This window comes from Hemicordylus capensis, chromosome 3, assembly GCF_027244095.1.
Source record: "Hemicordylus capensis ecotype Gifberg chromosome 3, rHemCap1.1.pri, whole genome shotgun sequence".
NCBI lineage: Eukaryota > Metazoa > Chordata > Lepidosauria > Squamata > Cordylidae > Hemicordylus > Hemicordylus capensis.
Genome location: NC_069659.1, coordinates 263,953,601 through 263,975,155, shown reverse-complemented (window position 1 = coordinate 263,975,155; position 21,555 = coordinate 263,953,601). Strand labels below are relative to the sequence as shown.

Here is a 21,555-nt window from a genome sequence, read left to right as displayed (position 1 = left end):
TCCATCCCCTACCCATCGGCCCCCATTTGTTGATCATGGTGGCAGGGCAGGATGTCAGAGCATTAGGAGAAACACCATGGGGGAGAGAAGGTAGACGTCCTCCGCGAACCGAGAAAAATCCAGCAGCTTTTTCTCCCTTAAGATTGGTAACCTTCAGGAAATGCTTGTGCTTTTGATTTTTATACAATGCCTAGTGCATATTTTATCAATAATTGATGAGCGCATGACTAGACAATTGCTTGAAGACTGAAATGTAACAGTATATCCACTTTAATTTAAATTTTACATTTTAAACTACATTCATTCATTCATAAACTAACACCTTTGAAGCATAGACGAGACATTATGCCCAGTGCTTCTTATTGTCAAAATGTAAAAACATTCATTTGTTCAGAGTGTGAATCTTTGGGATGTCTATCTATGATTGTACTCAATGTTGCATCGGTCACATTATGAACTTTCCCCCCATTTTTTAATTTTAATTGTTAAATGGATAAATTATTAATAAAACAGCTGCTTTTGACATTCATAAATGCATGCAATTAGCACATAAGAAGCTATGAGGCACTTTAGTTTCACTTCTGAAAGTGCCCTAAGCCTGAATGGTGCTGGGCATCAAGCAGATGTTACAGCTGGTTATTGTGTTTCTGTATGTATAATAATAATTTACCATTTTTGTGTCTATCTCAAATTTAATTTTTCTAATTAACTTATTTTGGAAATATTTTTATGTTTTAACTTGTTAAAATATATCCCTATCTATCCCCTGGACTCAGGACAGCTTATAGAAATTTCATCAGTAACTGTCCTTGAGGCTCACAATCTTCATATTGGGTCTGGACAGTTTGGAAAATACCGTATTTTATGGACTATAAGACTCACTTTTTTCCTCGAAAAATACCTGTCAAAATTCAGGAGCGTCTTATATGTTTTAACAGTTTAATATGTTAAAACTCTGAAAAACTGGATTAAAATTTAGGTGCGTCTTATAGTCTGTAGCGTCTTATAGTCCGTAAAATACGGTATTCTTTTTCCTATCACTGCCTTTCTCCCAAAATACAGAGCTCACAATTTATACTTTGTTCTAGTTCTGTCCATTTTCCCTACCCAATTTGCAGAACATAAAAAGACACAGCTGAAAGAACAAGAAAGCCCTTCATAAAACTCCCTCCCCCCCGCTCTCTCTCATATCTGGTCCTTAAATACGCTGCGTGAGGGAAGGCCCAATCCCAGCTTATGAGGCAGCAGTGGGTGGAAGATGGTGATTACAGTTTGCTTCACTCACTTCTTTCCTTCTCCCTCACAGTTCTAGATTATTAGGAGAGTGAGCAGGAAGACTCTCATCTTTTGGACCTGAATGACTATGTTTGATGAAGAGCTCTTCAGAAACATTTTGAAGTCAAGTTGGTCTAGTGAAAGCTATTGTCTGAGTTGGTAAAAATAGTGACTGAGATCCTTATTAAATTACTCAACATAAGTTCTTTTGAGTAACTCCTGAGCAATACTATTGAATAACAGTCTGAATGTCAGCCTGTGTATTTTCCACTGTTTTAGAATAGGTGCAGATGTACAAGTCATGTGAAGATCAGAGCAGATTTGCAAGGCTGTATTTATTTATTTTTTATATAGCCTTGTAATAACCTGGAAGGAGGGTATTGTCCAAGGCAGCCTGGTGAGGTTCATAGCTGAGTGGACCTGGAAATCCCATGTACAAGCTCAACACTCCACCCTAGATGACTCCACCCTAGGTGACCGGGGGTGCTGTTCCAGTGTGTCTGAAGCAGCCATCCAGTTCTGATGTGGGCTTCTTAAGTCTTCACTGGTCCACTTAGCTCATGGAGACAATTATGAGTTTTGCCTACCCAGGTTAAATGCAAAGATGCCACCTGCTTAAATGAGCAGTCCTCTAACTGAGCAAAGAGGCACCTTTTAAAAGTGGTGATTTTCTTTATTGGAGAGCAACTGGCCCTATCCATCCCCAGCACAGCATGCGGTTGCTGGTGCCTATCTTACATTTCTTTTTTTAGACTGTGAGCCCTTTGGGGACAGGGAGCCACTTCATTCATTCGTTCATTTTTCCCCTATGTAAACTGCTTTGGGAACTTTTCTTGAAAAGCAATATATAAATATTTGTCATATTTGTATGTTCCCATTTTTTGTGCCAGTCTCTTCAAGTTTTTCCCCAAGCTCCCACCTCTGTACTGCAGCAGCTAGCAATTTGCATGGAATGCTACCATATGGGGAAGTTCTAACTCTTTAAAAGATTCTGTAGTATTTTTAAAACTGGGTGTTTTTTTTAAGATCTTAAAATCTCCTATAAATTGTATAGTATTGTAATGTATAAGCTGAACCTATGCTGGGTTAAATGGGGTACTGAGGATGAGGCTGTGGCTCAGTGACAAGAGTACAAGGTCATGCACATGACCAGTACAGAAGAGTGGGGGGATGGGGGGGTTGAACCTCCTTTGCCCTCCAGATGATTGAGGCTTCATCCAAGCCATACGGCATTCTGGAGACCAGGAAAATGTGTCCTAGCCTTCAGCTATCCCACAATGCACTGTGTGATGAGCATGGTGCATTATGGGATTCCCCCTTAAGCTGGCCGCTCTAGGCACCTGGCTCTGTGTATGCTCGGGCTGTGTGCAGCCCGAGCATACATACGACCCTGGACTTGGGGTAAATTCTTGGGCTACTGAGGGAGGCAGATCAGCCCAATCCTGGCTCTTCACATGAGCAGCCCTGTCCAGGTAGGGCTTCCCTATCCTGGGTAAGGCTGCTTGTGTGAACAGTCTCTACATGTTTTGCATAAAGGTCCCAGGTTAAACCTCTGACATCTCCCAGAAGGGCTGGCAAGGATCCTATCTGAAACCTTGGAAAGTTGTTGCCAGTCTTGGTAGACGATATTGAGCTAGATGAACCAGTGGTCTGATTCAGTATGAAGCAAGTTCATATGTAACTCCGCAATTTATTTCAACAAAATCCTTAAGTAAACACTTAACTTAAAAATTGAGGTACCTTTGTTTGCTGCAATAGTACTGCTTTTTAGAATACCTTTAACTTTGTCTTGGGAACTGTTCATGTGGGAAGATCTTATTGAAATGAGGCTGGAATACTTAGCATCTTGGGATTTTAAACATGCTAAGTCTATGTATACTCCTCTGTGTAAAATTCCAGTTTCAAAATCCAACTATTACGATCAAATTATTTGTGTTGGGCGGAGGTAAGATAAGATGCATTTTGACTTAGATGATTAATGTATTTTCTGAGAATGCTATAGCAGAGATGGAGAACATTTGGCTGGAAGGATAGCCAGAATAAACTAGATAAGTAGCATTCTGCACACCACTTCATCCTCTACATCATCCTCTATAGAGGATTAGCTATGCTGAATAAGCATTAGAGCTTTAATGACAACGGTTTGCTTTGTCTAATGGCACATTTCTTGGCTCTTCATCATGAAGCCATTCGCCAGCTTTGTCCTTCTCAGCTTGCTTTTCACCATCCAGAGTAAGTAATTTTGCTCCCTTCTTTCTCTTTGTTATAGCATACTTAGCATTCAGTATTTCCAAGTTTGTACCTTTTCCAGAGATTCATGCATGACAATTATTGATGGATGAGGATTCACAAACTTAAGTTTTAGCTTAGCTTAGAATGCTGTACTTGAAATAATGGCCTATTATTTAATGTACATTCTTCTGGCTGCTCCTTTGCATATTTGGAAGCTTTAGTTTGGTTGCTTAAGTGATCTTTCAAATGCAGTTGATCTATGGTTTAAGAGAGTTCGGGGGGGGGGCATTTACATGTAGCCTTGACCCCCTTACAGCCAAGGGAATTGTTGAATACATTTTTATCATCAGTCTTAAAATAAATCAATATTGAATGGGAAAGAAGGCTCAGCATTATTATTATCTACATTTTATATGATGCTGAGACCTAGAAATTTACAAGATTAGGAATGTTGAAACATTTATTTTCAGTCAGTAACATTCTAATGATGGTAAGAGAAACTATGTTACCATTTGAAAGTTTCTTGCACAATCCCCCCTTTTTTTAATAGGAGGGAAAGTGGAAGTCACAATTCTAGTACATTTCTTAGAGCTTTGACATGTATCCAAACCTAAGTTTTGTGGATTGGATCTGCTTTTCTACAGTATTTGTATGATGGCAATGCAAAATTTCCTTTTGAATGGATTGCCTGAGATCTTCTGGCAAATGCTGTATGTGGTGTAATTAAAATTAACTTCTTCCTAAGGCTGAGATCAATGTGTGTTTTCAACCTTTCTTTGCAAATAAGACTGGTGTATCTTTTGAACTGATAAACAGGTGAAGCCCTGCAATGCTATACATGTGTTGGCACAAGTGATGAGGAATGTAACAGACAAGGAACTGAGCAATGTCCTGGATACTCTGATGCCTGTGCAATCATAAAAGGACAGTCAAGTAAGTAGCTATATTGTGGTAACTCAAAGTGTCAGGTTGGTTAACATCAAGCAGCAGAAGCCTCTGAGAATGTTGTTACTGAGACAAGTACTGAAGAAAGCAACAATCTAATTCAAAACCAGGGACAGTGGAACCTATTCCCATATTATCTTTTAACATTGTTAATAAAACATAGTTCTTGCCATCTTTTGCATAGGAAGTCATACATAATCATGATCTCTTGGCTGGCCACACATATGCATTTTTAATGCAAATTGGTTAATTTCTAATCCCTCCCTGTTTGCTAGGGCCGCTTTAATCCCAATAATTCAAAACTCTGGGCATGTCATATGTTTGTTTTCTCTTCCCTGATTTGAAAATATTTTTTGGACAGAATTTCATATGCCCCACAAGTCTAGTTGGAAGTTTGAGTGGTTTTCTATTACAACAAGTAGCCAAGTGAAGAAAGTTCCAGCCTCATTTGTCTAAAGTATTAAGGAAAGGAAAGATATGTAGATGGACATCACTTATTGATTTACCATAAATAAAGTTCAAGAATAGGAAGAAATGATCTTTTATGAGACCTAATTAAACATGATTGTTCCTTAAAATGGTCACTTTACTCAAGAGTTTGGGAATGTTCCAGTTCAAGTTAATAAGATAAACAGATAAGTATGACTGGCATAATATGTCCTGAACTACATCTATTCCAGGTGGCATTATGAAGTCCTGTTCATATAGGTCATTCTGTGAGCGTGCACGGAGGGAAGGTCCACGAGCACCTGGAGTGAGCGTTCACTGCTGTTACTCAAATAACTGCAATGCCAAAGGTTTGGGCTCAAGAAATGTCCTCTCCACTGGCTACTTCTCACTGCTTATCTCTGCATTCTTGTGCCACCTGCTTTTTAATCTGGAGTGAAAATTGAACTGAGAAGGAGGTTGGAGTGGAAGCTGTTAAACCAGCACTACAAGACTATCTTTGAATCAAGAGAGGGGGAAATAGAGCAAATATTTCTATGGTTATATAATCAAAATAAGAGGAAGCCAGGGATGCTGGGAGAAGAGAGGCAGACAAACACATAAGTCAATTCACTATACAGTTTCAGAAAAATGCTAGCAATTGACATACAACACTTTAGTGCCGAAACTTGAGATCCTCTAGTAATAATCCTGAACTATTTAAAAAAAACACATGCTTGCAGAATAACACTCTACATTAATTGGCAAAAAAGTAAGTAAGCAATATGTAAACAAGCAATATGTAGCAACCTTGTAACATGGGGTGAAAAGCTCCACAGTTTAACAATTGTAAGAGCCTCTGTATTCCTGTATAATTAATACTTTAAAGTATTATAGTCTAATAATCCTTCACAAGGAACTCCATTGCAGGAACTCTTTTTATCATTAATAGCTTATTAGATGGGAAAGAAGCAAGCAAATGAACCAAAAGATACAGAGCTGGATTCTAATTATGTCTCTTTGTATCCTTGTGACATTGGATGGCTGTCAGTAAAAACGGGATCATAGAAAAAGAGTTCAGCTTTATCTAGGATGATCTCTGTGGTTTTAACGGCAAAGCAAGATTAACTGTAATGGCATGGTTTCCGGTCAGCAGGCTTCTTAATGACCATCTTAATCTTGTTGACCAGTAACTTTATAGCAAGAGAAGAATTAATCCCAGGGTCTTAGTCAAATTTTAGTTCAGCTAGGCATTCTGCTCATCCAGACTTCCTGTGCATCAGGCATACCCACAGATGAAGATAGCAGCTAATGGATGCTATGAGGCACAGTGGTTAGAATGTCACATTAGGACTGGGGAGAACCAGCTACAAACCCCCACCGCCGCGTAGTCTACTGGGTAACTTTGGGTCAGTCACTATGTCTTGGACTTACCTACCTCACAGGGTTGTTGTGAGGATGAAGGTGGAAGAGAACCATGTATGCTGCTTTGAGCTTCTTGAAGGAAGGATGGGACAAACATTAAATAAATAAATGTAGTTTTAAAGGGATAATTTCATTTGGTACCCAATCTTCAGTCCACTCTTTCAAATAACTAAAATGTGTCATAGAAGCTATTCTATGTAACTCTGCCTTTATTGGTTGGGGCTTACACAGTAACGATGCTAAATATGGCAAAATACATGGATATTTCAGTCAAAATCAAGTGTGTGCTATAGCACCTGAGAAGCACTTCATACATCTCCACAGCAGGGCTGGTACTGGGTAGTGGAAGGGTGGCCAGAACCTCAAGGGTATACTCGTGAGTCAAATGGGCCGTAACCCAAAATTTGGCTTTTAAAAAGCCAAATCTGGCAACAGAGACAGGCCTGTGCTAGGCTAGCTTTCCTGGCATGGGCACTGTCTGAGGGAAAGAGGAACTGGTGGTTTCCATCTGCTGGCTTCCCTCCATACCATAGAGCTAACGAAGCTAACCAGATGGCAGACATGCCTCTCTTCCAGTGCCAACATGAGAGCAACAACACTAAAGGAAAAGCATGTTCCAGTTAGCCTTACCAGTACTGATGCACAGAGAAAATGGGGGAGTAGTGGATATGCCTTCTGGTCCCCCCGTCCTCTCCCCAGTGATGCCCAGTGCTCAGAAAACTAACTGGACAGTGCAAATCCCTCCTCCACCACAAGCTCCAGAAAGGAAGCTCCGAAGGAGAAGGGAATCTGCTGCTTCTGCTGTGCCCACCCCCTCCATGAAGTCTCCACATTGTGCCCCATTCCCTTGCCAAGGGATGGTGGACAGCCCTTCGGGGCCAAGGGCCATCTTGATTTTCCAGATGCCCTGTCTCCTGATGCTGTATCAGGGCCAGGAGGACAAATGGAAATCAAAATGGCACAGCAAAAAAGGAGGAAATTAGCTGCTGCTCACTCAACTTTGCCCCAAAAAAACTTGCCAGAAGGCTGGCCTGAATGCAGAGGCTTTGCATTGGTGGGCCCAGTGACCACAGCTGCTTCAAGGGTCAAGGAAGTGGTTTCTGAATCACCACAGGCCAAGTCTGTGGCTGATCTGACTGGCCACCTGCTGTGCCCATATTAATATGGTCAGTATTAATCCAGATAAGAAAAAGCATGTATCCTGTACAGAAAAGTAGAACAACACACATCATAAATTTGATACATGTCATTTTTCCCAACGGAAGGATTGATCTATGTTAAAAAGAAGGAAATAACCCGGCAAGTTAAGAATTAAATCCAGAAATCAAACATATTCTAGTAGGTAACAGAACATCATCAAGTCCCTCGCAATGCTGTTCATCCCACATGTCATTGAAATCCATTTGTATTTACAAGTGGTGCTTTACTACTCCATATTCTGCTAGGGCACAGGGACATAGCTCAGATGCAGAGCACTTGCTTATCATGCAGTAGATCTCCCATCTGATCCCTGTATTTCTAGGCAGGGCTGGAAAAGACTGAGATTTCTGCCTGAAATCTGGAAAGCCTCTGCCAGTCAGGGTTGTTGTTGATGACCTAGACAGACCAATAGTCTGACTCAGTTCAATATGATATTTTCCTGATCAATAAACTATTGAAATATGTCCCTAGTACGGAGCTATTTCTCTCAGAGTTGATAGTGATATAATGAGGAAAATAAGAGGGGATCTATCAGCTGAATTCAATCCGTTTTGAAACTAAGCAGAGCATTTACACTGACTGCATTGACAACAGAATTGGGACCTAAATGTGTTTGACAGTATCGTGTAGTTACACATTAATGGCCAGCATGGTTTCATTCACTCTTCTGATTTCTTGTTGTTGTTTTGTTTTAGCAGTCATAGGTGCTTTTGACATGTCAGGAAGCAGCAGATGCTGCTTTGGAACAATCAGTTATGCCTTTTGTGCTTGGTGCAGATTTTGCCAGCACACATTTTGATCAATCTGGCTGTTATTCTAATGGAACCCGGTAGACATGTGGGGCTGTAGTTCAGCCACATAATTCTATGTGTGTCTCTGTGTCTGGTTTATTTTAAGGATCTCGAAGACAACAGTTAAATGCTATTTAGCATGGCAAAGTTCACATGACTAAATTCATTATTGCTCTTGAAAATGTTGCTCGTGTTCATACAGGCAGGAAGTCTACCATTTAAGGTGACAGCCACATGCAGACCTTATTTGGTCAAAATTACCAACCTAGGTTGTGATCCTGAACACAGCAACATCCCCAAGTTATTTTGTTTTCATTTTGAATGCTAGCAAACAGTGTGCAGGATCAGAGCTCTGACTGGATATCTCCTGCATCAGCACGTCACCCCATAAGTATTTATCACTATTGCTTCTATTTGTTGACTCCTTTGGAAATTGTGACATTGACCTAAGTTTTTACATTGTACTAAATAGCAAAACAGTATTTACGTTTTGGTAAAGCTCTGTAAATGCACATCCAGCTCTGTAATAAGTCTAACTTTATACCTATATTTATTTGTTTGTTTGTTTTATCTGACGGAAATAAAACCACTCAATAAATGACAATGCAATGTGTAGCGGTCATGTTTTTGAACTAGAAATGCCACCCAGTGCATGGATTATGCAGTGATGGCCAACTTGTTGTTTGGCCTGGATATTTCCAGGCTAAGCTGCCAGGGGATCAAACCCTCCTGACAATGATGTCCTCCTTCTCCAGAGCAGCCTGGCTGAAGAGGATTTCACTCCCCACAACCTGAGGATGTTGGCCAGTATCCTTCCCAGTGCAAAAGGAGGCAACATTCCATCTCTCTAGCACCATCTTCTCTTGTACCGAGAAGCAGCTTGGTCTGGCCTCAGGTGAAGTTCTTGCAGGAGTAGCCTGGCATTCTGGGACCCCACAGGCAGCAGTTCTCAATCACTGCAGTAGGCAGCTGCGAATAGGTAGCTAGATAAGAGCTGTGGGACTTCAGGGAGCTCTTTGAAACCTTAACTGATGCTGAGTTCACAAATAAAACTTCACTAGTCACTGACTGCAGCATGAAGTGATGGCACACATCTACGAAATATTTGTTGTACATCAAACACTACAGACAGAGATTTATGTATGTCTGTATATATATATGTATTCTTATCATATTTCTATACCACCTGATATGTACATCTCTAGGTGGTGTACAAAACTTAAAATATTTAAAAGTTACAAATTTGTAATTTAATTTAATTTAATTTAATTTACAAATAAATTTAATTTATTTTAATTTTAAAATAAAATTTTTAATTTTTAATTTTATTTACAATAAAAACTATTGAATAAAATCAATATTAAAACTTTACCTCAAAACACGATAATTTTCCATTTAAAAAAAAATCATTATTTTCAATGTTCAGATGCAAATGTTCTGGCTATAAGTCACCATTGCAAGACATTGAGTGGTGTGTGTGTGTGTGTGTGTGTGTGTGTGTGTGTGTGTATAAATCTGCCAAAAGACAAGGAGCGACATACATACTTGTGCAAAATGCCTAAAGACATTCATTATATTATTGTGCATGGAATCCTGAATAGGCCCTGGTTCATGTCTCAGCCTAAAACATGGATGCAGGCAGAGGATTTGGTAAAATGATATTTCTTCATATCAAGAAAACTGTGTTAAAATTACCAATTTTGTAAAATTGAATATAGCACTATTTGCACGTTAAACATGGACATCTCCATCTAGATAAGGAAATCTACAAGAAAAAACTGTCTTATGCAGACCACTTGTTGGATCAGAAAATGAAGATGTGGATCAGACTCACTGAACATGGATATTTTCTGTGCACAGTGTGCATCCAAAGGTGCATCTGCATCCACATTCTGATACAGTCTGTAACTATGTATGACTAATAGTGTGCAAACAGGTTTGACCATTTGGGGTTGAACCTAATCACCCCCTGTTTGGTCCAGCTTCGGATTTGTTTGCGATTTGTGGGGGGGGCATGCAGGGACCCATTTCACAGGTGCAGTGGCCCCTAAAATGGCCACCGTGCTGGAGGGGGAAGGCCTAAATAGGCTAAAGAGCTGGCTGAATGGCTGGCTAGGGTGGCAAGGAGGCTGGTGGGGGGAGAGGGAACCCACATGGAACCCCACCACCACCTAGAGGAAGTCCTCCACAGGGAGTGATAATTTTTTAAAAAAAATACCACATTTGCGAACCCAGCCCCCTGGACCAAACAAGGGGGCCGTTCTAGGGGGTGCCAGACTGAACTGGTCCAGTTTGGGTCTGGTTCGAACTCGAACCAAACTGGGCCAGCCGGTTCCATGCACACCCCTATGTATGACTAGAAAGAGGAGCAGAGCAGCACTAATTAACAACCATGTGTTCTACATTCAGAAGGAAGGAAGAAGAAATAAGAAATCTGCAGTGACTATGCCTGATTTTAGAAACATAATCCATCCTTTCAAGTTATGTTTGATGTCGAATAGGAAACTACAGACATGTCCACGTTCATGTCACCTTGAGAGCATTACTTTTCAAAATAGCATTATTACAATAGTTTTGATCCAAGTCAATTTATTTAAACTTATTGTGTTGCATTGATTTCAAATGCAGCACATCAGTAGTGCTGGTCTAAACTGCAATCCTGTACATACTTACCTGGGAGTAAGTCCCACTTAACTCAGTGAGACTTAGTTCTGAGTAGACATGTATAAGATTGTGCCATTAAGCTTCATTTATTTCAATGGGTCTTAATAATAGGACAACTACTTGGATCTTTAAATGTTGTGTAACTTAAGCATATGCTACCATCTTTATTGGGTTGTGTTTTTTGTGTGCTGGATTCGATATTGTGTGGTGTTTATCAGTAGATGACACAAGAATACATTACATAGCTTTGTTCGTTCTTGTATGCATGATACCTCACAGGGTGATTATTGTATTAACCTATTGTATGACCCCTGCTAACTGAGCAAAGAGACACTTTTAAAAGTGGTGATTCTCTTATTTTTAGCAGGGGAAGAGAAACTGGCCCTATCCAGCCACAGCATAGCATCCCTCCAGTGGCTGTTGCTGGTGTCTATCTTATGTTTCTTTTTTAGAATGTGAGCCCTTTGGGGTCAGGGAACCATCTTATTTATGTATTTTTCTATGTAAACCACTTTGAGAACTTTGGTTGAAGAGTGCTATATAAATATATCCGTAGTAGTAGTAATAGTAGTAGTAGTAGTAAGAAGGGATGGGAGTATGCTAGCTATCCCTGCCCTTGTGCCATGACAGTGTGCTCTCTAGCTATGTACATTGCTCTGGGCTCCTTGGAGGAAGAGCAAGTTATACATTTAGAAATACATACATAAAATAAATGGTACTAGAATTTATCAGTGTTCCAGTACACATTTTCCCCTGGAAGGCATTTCTTCACATACGTACTTTTGTCTTGCTGTGATCCAGAAATATGGGTATTATAGAAAATCTGCCCATCATAGGACATGATGATGCCACAGTCAAGTTAAGATGTCATAATAGTGACCTATCTGCAAGCAGGCATCAGCAGGCATTTGTTGCTATGGAGGCCTGTAGTGATAAGAGTCAAGTTGTTGTCCCTATAGGGGCAGAGGGGATATGGGAAAGGGGCCTGTCAGCCTTCCTAGAGCAGCCGCTCCCCCAATCTCCAGCTGACTATTAACAATAAGACACTCCGCTATTTCTCAGCACATCTCAGCATGGCACGTTACAAGCATCTCCATGCAAGAAGTCGGAACTCCCTAGACTTACTTCAACTCTCAGCTTTTGTTCCCGAAACAAAACCTGCTTTGGATAAGAAAGAACACCTGTAAGTAATAACGAATGCGTTCAAGTTATGGCTTGGAATGGGCAGTGGAGGTTGTGGAGAGGGACGCTTCTGTTACTCACGGTGCCTCATTTGCTTCTAGAATCAAAAGCACTGATGATGGTGGCAGGCATCAGTGAAGAACTATAGCCAGTGAGGTAGCTGCCAATTCAGAAGTGCTGGTGCTCTCCATGACAGCCCCCATGGTCATGCCCACCCCAACAGCCAGAGAAGCTGAGACGTACGGGCAGCACTCCATCCCTGCGTGCTCCATCCACTGACTATAGCCCTGTTTAGCCATGACTGAGGGAATGGGGATGTGCTAGCTATCCCTGCCCCATGCCATGACCGTGTACTCTGTAGCCACCTCACCAACTCCCCCTGAGTACAGGGCCCATCTGCACAGACCAATACTGTACCTTGGGCAGTTTTGAATGCTAGTATGGGCAGCTATGGAGTGTGTTGGCTTGGTGGGGGAGGCAGGGCTAGCTCCTGTTCCCTTGCCATGAGGTATACTGTACTTAGAAACATCGGAAGCTACCATATACTGAGTCAGACCATTGGTCCATCTAGCTCAGTATTGTCTACACAGACTGGCAGCGGCTTCTCCAAGGTTGCAGGCAGGACTCTCTCTCAGCCCTATCTTGGAGATGCTGCCAGGGAGGGAACTTAAAGCCTTCTGCTCTTCCCAGAGCAGCTCCATCCCCTAAGGGAATATCTTACAGTGTTCACATTTCTAGTCTCCCATTCATATGCAATCAGGGTGGACTCTGCTTAGCTAAGGGGGCAAGTAATGCTTGCTACCACAAAAACAGCTCTCCTCACCAATAATGACTGGCAAGAGCATAAATTCTGAAGTGGAGCATTCTCAGAGGAAGCTGCTGATCTGCTTGGTTCTTTTCGAAAAGGATGCTCTTAGCATCTATTTATTGTAACTAATACTTTACTCCAGCTAATGTAAACTACAAGGCAGTTAAAAAACAAGAACAGCAAATATTTCTAATGGACTTGTTTAAGCAAAAAGAAAAAAAGGAATCAGAGCCTTGCTTGGTAGAGATAATATAAAGTAAGAACATTGTTTGTGTGCTTCCTATGAGTATGGCACCATGATGATGTCTCTCTAACCTTCAGTTATTTGCTGTCAGCTCCTTATGTATCTCTGGGAGGACTTTCGCCAAATGAGAAGGAGATAGCTAAGGTAGGTGTACTACAGCAAAGGCAAAATGGAACTGTTATCTAGACAACGAACCTATGAAATATTTCCCTCCCAATTAAGTTACTGATTTAATGTACAGATACTGATGACTGAATGTATTTCTACTGATTTGCAAGTATGGGTATAAAACAATGTGCTTTATCCCCATAACTGCAGGTTTAGGAGGTACATAGATTTTAAAGGGAAAACATAGGTTTGGCTGGATTATTACCAGCCAATATTTGAAATTAATTCCTTGACAGCCTCTGTTTCCCCCTGCCCCTGCTACCTGCTTGATTGGCCTCTTGCCATTCCAGGCTCCTCCCCCCCAGCAGCATAGGTTCAGTTTGAGATTTCTATTCTATTCCTAGGTTCACTTTGAGATTTTTCTGAAGTCCTTTCTGTCTTGCTCCTTCTCAGAAGTTCCTGTTTCTCAGCCTACTGCTTACTTCCCACTTCTCTCCTCAACATAGGTGACCGATGCTGCTTCTTTTCTCTCTTTTCATTCAGCTGCACAGAAACTCTGCTGATCTTCAGTCCTATTCTAGTCAGACTGTGATTTTATTTCTACCATACAGCCGCATAATGTAATGATACCATATGCCCTTTCTCCTTCAGGAATTAGGTGTTTATGAACATTCCACAGCTTCACCTAAGCTCAGCCAATTGGGTAGCAGAAGTTCAGGCACATAGGAGAGAGATGGTGCTAACTTCTGAAGAATCATCAGAATAAAACTGCAAAAAGAAAAGCTTATTAAAGCCATTTTCAGAAGATTGAGCAGTCATGTTGCAGCTGATTCAGATTCATCAGTGTCATGGCTGCTCCACATGGTCCACCATGTGAAACCTGATTTTCACCATGCCATTGCAAATTTCTCAAAAGTTATTTGTGCATGGCTTTTTACTGGAGGTGAAAATTGGAGGTTCCTTTTGGTGAGCACCACTAATGCTGACATGGAACAACGTCCATGTCATCAATTTAAATCAGCCATCATGATCATGTCAAGCCTTGAAAATGAAAAGCTGTGAAAATATAGCACTGGAGTAATGTGACATTACTCTAAAAGGGGCAGGGGCATGCAGAACCACTTGATAAATGTTTCTACTTCAATTAAAGCATATTTAGTTTCTCTTGAAATCTTGCAAATGTTCTGCTTTTTCCCCAAATTCCCTTTGAAAATTGCTTTAGGTAATGTTCTGGTGGCAACTAAAATTGATTGAAAACTGATTGATTGAAAACTAAAATTGATTGAGAAGGGATCTCAGCACTGACTTTGCCAGACACCCAAGCCTCAGTGCAGAGGTTGGGGAGCTAATAATGAAACAATTCCACTGCCATGAGCAGATGACCCTGGAACGGGTGGCAGCTCTTTTCCTGCTGAGGGACCAGCGGATGCAGACCTGGGGTCGACACATCCAGAGGCAACACGTTGCCAGGGCAAGTGGAAGAGGGGCTGACAGAGGAGCCTTAACAGTCATGTGAACAGGAGGGAATATTTTAAGGCTGGAGGGCAGACATTTTTCTTCCAAGGAGAGAAGGGTGGCTGATGGTTGCACTTCTTGGAGGGGAGGCAACCATGAGAACACGCGCCTTTTATAACTGCTTCTCTTGTAAACATGCAGAAATTTTATGCGGTCATATAAGACTTTATTCAGAAGCAATCCCCTTTTTCTCTTTCTCTTTTGCCTCCCTTTTCTTTCCGACTCCACCTCCCACACACACACTACAGGATCCCCACTGGGACAAACATCCAAACAACAAAACACAAAAGATAACTAGATAGAACACAATTGCCCCCTTGGGAAGAGTATCAAGGTGCTGAGTATAACCTCCCATCCCTTTTCTGAGGTCTGAAGAGGGAGGGCAGAACAGTCCATTCCTGAAGTATAGGCAGCTGTTCAATTTCATTCTTTGTGGGAGACTGTTTGTATTTCTAGATATTGTTCAGTTATGGAAGCCCAACTTAAAATGATTGTTTTCATCTAGGGAGATGAGTAATCCTAAAAACCTAAGAAGAGCCTTGCTAGATCAGACCAAAGGTCCATCTAGTGTGTGGCAACTCTTTTCCACAGTAGTCAACCAAATGTTTCCAGGATGATCACAGTCATATTGAAGGCAACCATCGTTTGCCCCTCAGCCATTGGTATTCAGAGGCATGCTCTCTCTGAACCTGGACTCTTCTCCTGTCCTTGGTGAGCGAGAGTCTTTGAATATACATGTTATACTCTTTCTGAAAAATAATATTTGTTTAAGATTTCAGTACCCTTGAAACCAAGTTGCTTCCGCAAGCAAGCTGGACTCACCAATCGTTGGCAATTTCCATTCAGCCCAAGTTGTGACCTGCTAGGAATCTCACAGGCTAATAAAGCTGCTCGAGTTGGTCTCAATGAGACTCTGATGAGAATAATGTCAGGTATGGTGGTAACTGAAAGCATGGAATAGTGTTTGCATGGAAACTCTCTACGCTTTGGTTGGCTGACTGCACAAGTCTTTGGATTTTGTGGTAGGGTAAAAATCTTGCACTTCTGAATGAAAGTATAATTTCTGTAGTGCATCAAGCTTTAGAACCGATATTGGGATACACATCTGCCAAATGTAACTATTATCCCTAAAATCGAGTCATCGGCAATTCCAGACTGGCCCACTAGAGAGCAACTGTGCATCTGGGAGAAAGAACTTGACTGAATACAGTAAAATTAAGAATGTGTGTGACAAAATGCAAGAAACCGTTTTTACTCTTCTGCTACACATTTTTTTGTCTTTAATTCCTAGCTGTTCTACACAAAGTCTAGTTCATAAAAACTGTAGATAAGGCAGTACAAATGTTCCTCTATGCATAAATGACATTTGTACAGTTTTGTTTTGTATTCTTGTACTTTTCATATAGGTCGTTTCTTTGCAAGGCTATATTTTTGCTGAGTTTGTTGGCATTAGGCTATTAGTGATGAGTTGTATCAACTCCTTAAACGGGTGTTTATTCGGACACTGGACTTTAGCATCTGCTCCTCAGATCCATTGTGGGTGTGGGACCAGTCTTAATATTTCAGGCATTGCAGCAGAAATATTATGTTCTGCTTCAGCATTCTCTGGAATTCTCGTTGCTGCCACTCCCCTGGACCTTGACTACATTCTTCATGCCAACATCCCTGGATGCTATGATGAGAATGCACCACAGTTTTCCAGGTCTTGCCACACCATCCAGGTCATTGGTCCGTATTGTAGGAGTCCTTACCGCCAACCCCGCTCACTTGCTGTGAAATCAGGTGGGAAGTCCTCGATTGGGGAACATACATACCCAGTGTCTGTTGGTTATTAACCTTTCAGCTGACACTCCCGTGTCCCTGGCTGCAGAAAGAGAGGCTTGGAAAGCAAGAACGGACTTTCAGAAAGAGTCTAGTGGGCATGCATTTTCACTTTTGCCTCCAAAATCCAAGTCCAAACAAAGGTAAGAGCCAGAGGTCATTCACACTTAACACGTTGCAAATAGCTTTAAAATGGAATTGTCCCTTACTGCTGTCTATAGCCCAATAGCAGAAAAACATCTGGGATTTATTTGCAATGGAGAGGAAAAGGTAACCAATCATGGTGAATAGCCAATTATATGGTCTATTTTTGTAACATGGGCCCATTCTGGCCATGATAAGAACACCTCCCTAAATACATAGACAAACATTTTGATTCTATAAACTCCAAGCTAGTGATGTAAGTAAACTCTCTAACCAATTTTAGGTTGAAAATATAATTTTGTTTGTAGCTAGTTATTGACATCCAGACTAATGCTGCACATATGCAAGAGGAGTGTGCAGCGGAGTAGATGCTAAACCCTGTGCAATCTCTTGTGGTCTTGATCCATTTGTGCAAATGTTGAGCTTGTGCAACAAGGATGTAGAACAGCTTTGCATCATCCTTGCAATATCTATATCTATATCTATATCTATCTATCTATCTATATGAGATGCCGCTCCTGATAGCATTGACTCTTAGCGCCAGCCACCCATATTGACACTAGGGGCATGACACTAGGAATAAGGGAATCCCCTCTCTGACTACAGTTCCTCTATCTACTTCCCCTTTGTTAGACTGATAGTCTCAGGTTTCATTCTCTCACCTGAGAGAGACTTCCGTTTTGTTCCTCCCCCTCTCCTGAGCTAGGCACATAGGCTTTCTATCTATCTGATGTATTTCTAAAATAAACTACTTTACTTATAACTTTAACTCCATGTCTCCAGACAATATGAATTAGCAGTGCTCTTCTTACTTGTGCACTTCTGCTGCAGGTGGAGCAGATAAATGAGCTTACCCTTCCAAACTCTAATAATATGGACTGAGTAAGAGGTTGCACAGCAGGAGGTGCACCACGGGTTGTGCAGATGAGCACCTTGTGGCATCAGAGCAATTCTAAGCTGCAGGCCCAGCTCCCAACTTAGTGGAACTAGCCAAGGGGCAACATCTTTGCAATGGATGTCAGCTATTGTTTTAATATATTTGCTAGTGTTGGGTGCATAGAAGTTAGAGATTAAAAGAACTAAATGTTTGCAAGTCACAAAACTGCTACTGAGGCCTCTTCTATTATTTGTTTGTTTGTTCAATTTATATACTGCTTTTCATTAAAACAATCTAAAATATGTTTACAATATAATTTAAACCACACACACACACTTCTATAAGGCATACCCGTAGCTAATCCCATGTGTGGCAGCTCTTGCGAGAGTTTGCAAGCAGAAGCTCCTGATTGGGCAGTGGGGATTCCATATCCAGATAGGGGGGAGAAGCCAGCAAGAGCAGAAGCACCATGATGATTGCTCAGTGAGGATTCCATATGCAGATGGCGAGGAGGAGCCTGTGGCACCGTGGTGATAGGACAGAGGGGATTCCATATGCAGATAGGGAGGAGGAGCCTGTGATGGTTAAGGTCAGTTGGAATGCAATTGTTACTGCAGAAGATGTTCTTGATTGTAGAGGAGAGGAATCTATCTATTCTGTTCTATCTATCTAGCTATCTATCTAAAGATAGTGGGCAGGGGTCTTCAAAGAAAGGGGTCCATGAGGGAGGAAAGAGCCCTTTCAGGAGAAAGAGGCTGCCATTGTGTGAATTAGGTGAGGAAACAAGATGAACAAGATCCGTTAACTCAGGAAGGGAAAGAGGGAGAGAGAGAGAAAGAAAAAAAGGAGGAGGAGAAAGACAGAGGGGAAGAGCGAGTGGAGGAGAGAGAAAGAGAGAAAAAGAAGGGAGGAGAAGGGAGAAAGAAGGAAGGGCCAGGGATGGGTCCAGGCCCATCCACCACCATGGATGGCCCATCCACCACCACCACCATCCACCACCGGGTCCATCCGTCCACCATGAACGAGTAGTTGTGGTGGCAGCAGCAAGGAAGTGCCCAGTCAACTGCTGCTGCTGCTGCTCCTGTGGGGAGGAGCAGGGCTCAGGTGAGGGTGGGGAGATCTATGTGGATAGGGGGCTGCAACTTGGTCAATAGGTGCCAGCAACACTGCAGCTGCGACCAAGAAGGGGAGGGGATGGAGTAAAGGGAAGGAGGAGTGACCAAGAGGGATAAAAGGGGATGGAAGGAACTGGATGGAGAAGGAGGAGCAGGAGCAGGAGCAGGAGTGCAGCTCAGGTGAGGGTGAAGAGATCTCTCAAGTACTAGTGCACAGAGGCTCTGTGTGGTTTAAGCTAGTGCATAATTAAAATACAAAGGTGCAGATGATCTCAAAAATTAAAACAATACATAATTAAAATACTAAAATGAAGATAATATAAAGAAATTTAATAACCCACTAAAGAAAGAAAGAAAGAAAGAAAGAAAGAAAGAAAGAAAGAAAGAAAGAAGTGTGTGTGTGTGTGTGTGTGTGTGTGTGTGTGTGTGTGTGTGTGTAGATGGATAGAGGGATATATATGAATGAATAGCCAGGATGATTTAATTTTGAATGGTTTAACACAGGAGAACTTGGTTTGAGTAATTGTCTTTGTGCCACTTAAATATTCTTAGACCAGCTGCTGATTTAAACTGAAGTAAACTGATGGTCTTCACCCTCTTCCTCTCTCCTCTTCTTCAATGGACACATCACTGAAAATGCATCACCTTTGAGCCAGCAAGCCTCCAATGGGGAACAAATAGTGCAGCTGCAGTGTGGGGAGGCAAGAGGGCTCTGAATACCCACTGGGAGCCCTTCAGGGTACCCCTAGGGGTAATGGTAACTCCTGTTCTACTGCAAGGAGATAGTCTACTAATCTTTCATCTGAATTGGCTCTCATATTTTCGTCAGCTTGTGTGTTTTGAAGGCTGGTGAAAGTGGACTGTTTTTCAAACAAGTGTTGATTGTAGCCTGCCTTAAAGAATGATCCACAACTGGTCATATTTGTCAGACATATTTTTCCCCCTAAAGTTTGTTCCCAAACCTTTCTGATGTAAATATCAAGTCTGTCAATTATCATAAACGGACTGCTGAGAGCCATTGAAGCCTTATGCAATATATTAGTGCTGTATTAGTGCATGTTTCCCTTGGCATCATTGGAATTTTTAAAAACACATTAAAGCAGAACAGATCCAGTTATATTTACATCTCGGCTTCTTCTTCTTCTTCTTCTTTTGTTATTGAGATTCTTCACCCTGGAAAGAGCTCCACATGAAGAGCTTTTTTCTTATACCCAGAAGATGACAGAAGGCATGGAGCCAGGTGGGTAGGACTACCTGAGAGACAACCTGTTGTGATTGCCCTATGGTCTCTAGAGATTTATCTCACATTTATAACTGTGCAACTTCTTTGCCTCTTCAGATGTAACATTGGAGTGCTTGGGCTTCCAGTGGGAACTTCATCGCATGTACTTCTTTAAATCTCATGTCCTCTCACAGCTTCTTGCTTCAGCTGTACAAAACAGTTACTCCTACAGCAAGGAAAAAGAAACCAAAACAAAAAAAGGTATTGGAAGGATGACCAAACCTCTTTGTGACTTTAATTCAGAAGAAAGAAAATTTACAAGGAACCAAAATACATTCGTTTGTTGTTTTTTATATATACTATATATGTAAAATACTACATATTTTAAAATACCGTATATACTATATGGCATGTATATACAACATTTTGATCCAGTAAGTTGAGATGGTGATGGCAATCAAATTGCAATCAACAATTATAATAATGTTAACAGTTCCTAATCTTCTAAATAAAATGCCACACATTATATTTTATTTCTATTTATTTATTTTATTTTATTCAGTTTCTATACTGCCCTTCCAAAAATGGCCCAGGGTGGTTTACACAGAGGAATAATAAATAAATAAGATGGATCCCTGTCTCAAAAGGGCTCACAATCTAAAAAGAAACATAAGATAGACACCAGCAACTGTCACCAGAAGTACTGTTCTGGGAGTGGACAGGGCCAGTTACACTCCCCCTGATAAATAAAGAGAATCACCATGTCAAAAGGTGCCTATTTGCCAAGTATATAACACTGAATGTTATATACTGAAGAAACCCTGCACAGTACGTTGCCGGGTTTTTGTGGAAATGCAGGGATAAAATTGCAAGCCTTTTGGAACAGGGAACCAACTTATTTTATTATTTATTTTCTGCGTAAAGTGCGTTGAATGCTGTTGTTGAAAAGTGAGATATAAATATTTGTAGAAGAATCACCTGTTCATATTTCTAAATCTTCCATCTGTCTTCCCAGCTTGACAGTATCAAACTTAGTATCTTACAACGCGACTTATAATCCGTGAGCTAGGCCCACCAATTTTGGCCATCAGAACCATCTCAGGGGATCAATGCTCACAGAGATTTCTGGCAACATCTACCCCCCTAGAAATGGAAAATAGGTGAAATCATTGTTGCAATTACAGCTTTCTCTGTTATCAACCCCCCCTCCCTTTTTTTATCCCTACGCCAAATGAGTAGGGTAAAATTGCACTCATTTTTGCAAAGAGGAAAGGGTTAGGGTAGAGTTAGGATCAGGGTGACAATGAACAAATTGTTGTGTTCCATGGAAAAATTCATGGAATAATATTTGGAGGACATGCCTGCTGATTTTTCACTTCCATTCCTCTCACATCAGTACAATTTTATAGCAGTTTTAAAAGACCGTTGCAAATGTGGCCGCTGCAGGCCCGGTGGTCAGGACAAGAAAAGCATGATAATACAGTACAGAGCAAAAGTATCACAATACTATAATCTATTTTCAATTTCCATCTGTAGGGGTGCAAACCTTGTCAAAAATCAT

At 41.2% G+C, this 21,555-nt stretch overlaps 1 protein-coding gene and 1 long non-coding RNA gene across 4 annotated transcripts in view; both read left to right on the top strand.

Annotated features, from left to right (window-relative positions):
• Positions 1-2,742: 2,742 nt before the first annotated feature.
• On the top strand, positions 2,743-8,898 carry LOC128350650 (uncharacterized). The gene is made up of 3 exons (XR_008319362.1): positions 2,743-3,507; positions 4,324-4,440; positions 5,133-8,898. It is a non-coding gene; the product is annotated as an uncharacterized LOC128350650 (long non-coding RNA).
• Positions 8,899-11,902: 3,004 nt separating this feature from the next.
• The window catches only part of BTBD16 (BTB domain containing 16), a 58,365-nt gene continuing 48,712 nt past the window's right edge, over positions 11,903-21,555 (top strand). Inside the window, exons 1-6 of one of the 3 annotated variants that reach the window (XM_053305234.1) lie at positions 11,903-12,141; positions 13,270-13,336; positions 15,588-15,747; positions 16,659-16,779; positions 19,936-20,012; positions 20,112-20,255. In XM_053305234.1, coding sequence (XP_053161209.1) covers positions 12,032-12,141; positions 13,270-13,336; positions 15,588-15,747; positions 16,659-16,779; positions 19,936-20,012; positions 20,112-20,255 — 679 coding nt within the window. In that variant the 5' untranslated portion in view covers positions 11,903-12,031. The remainder of the gene's footprint in view (positions 12,142-13,269; positions 13,337-15,587; positions 15,748-16,658; positions 16,780-19,935; positions 20,013-20,111; positions 20,256-21,555) is intronic. The other 2 variants (XM_053305235.1, XM_053305236.1) reach the window with 2 other exon arrangements.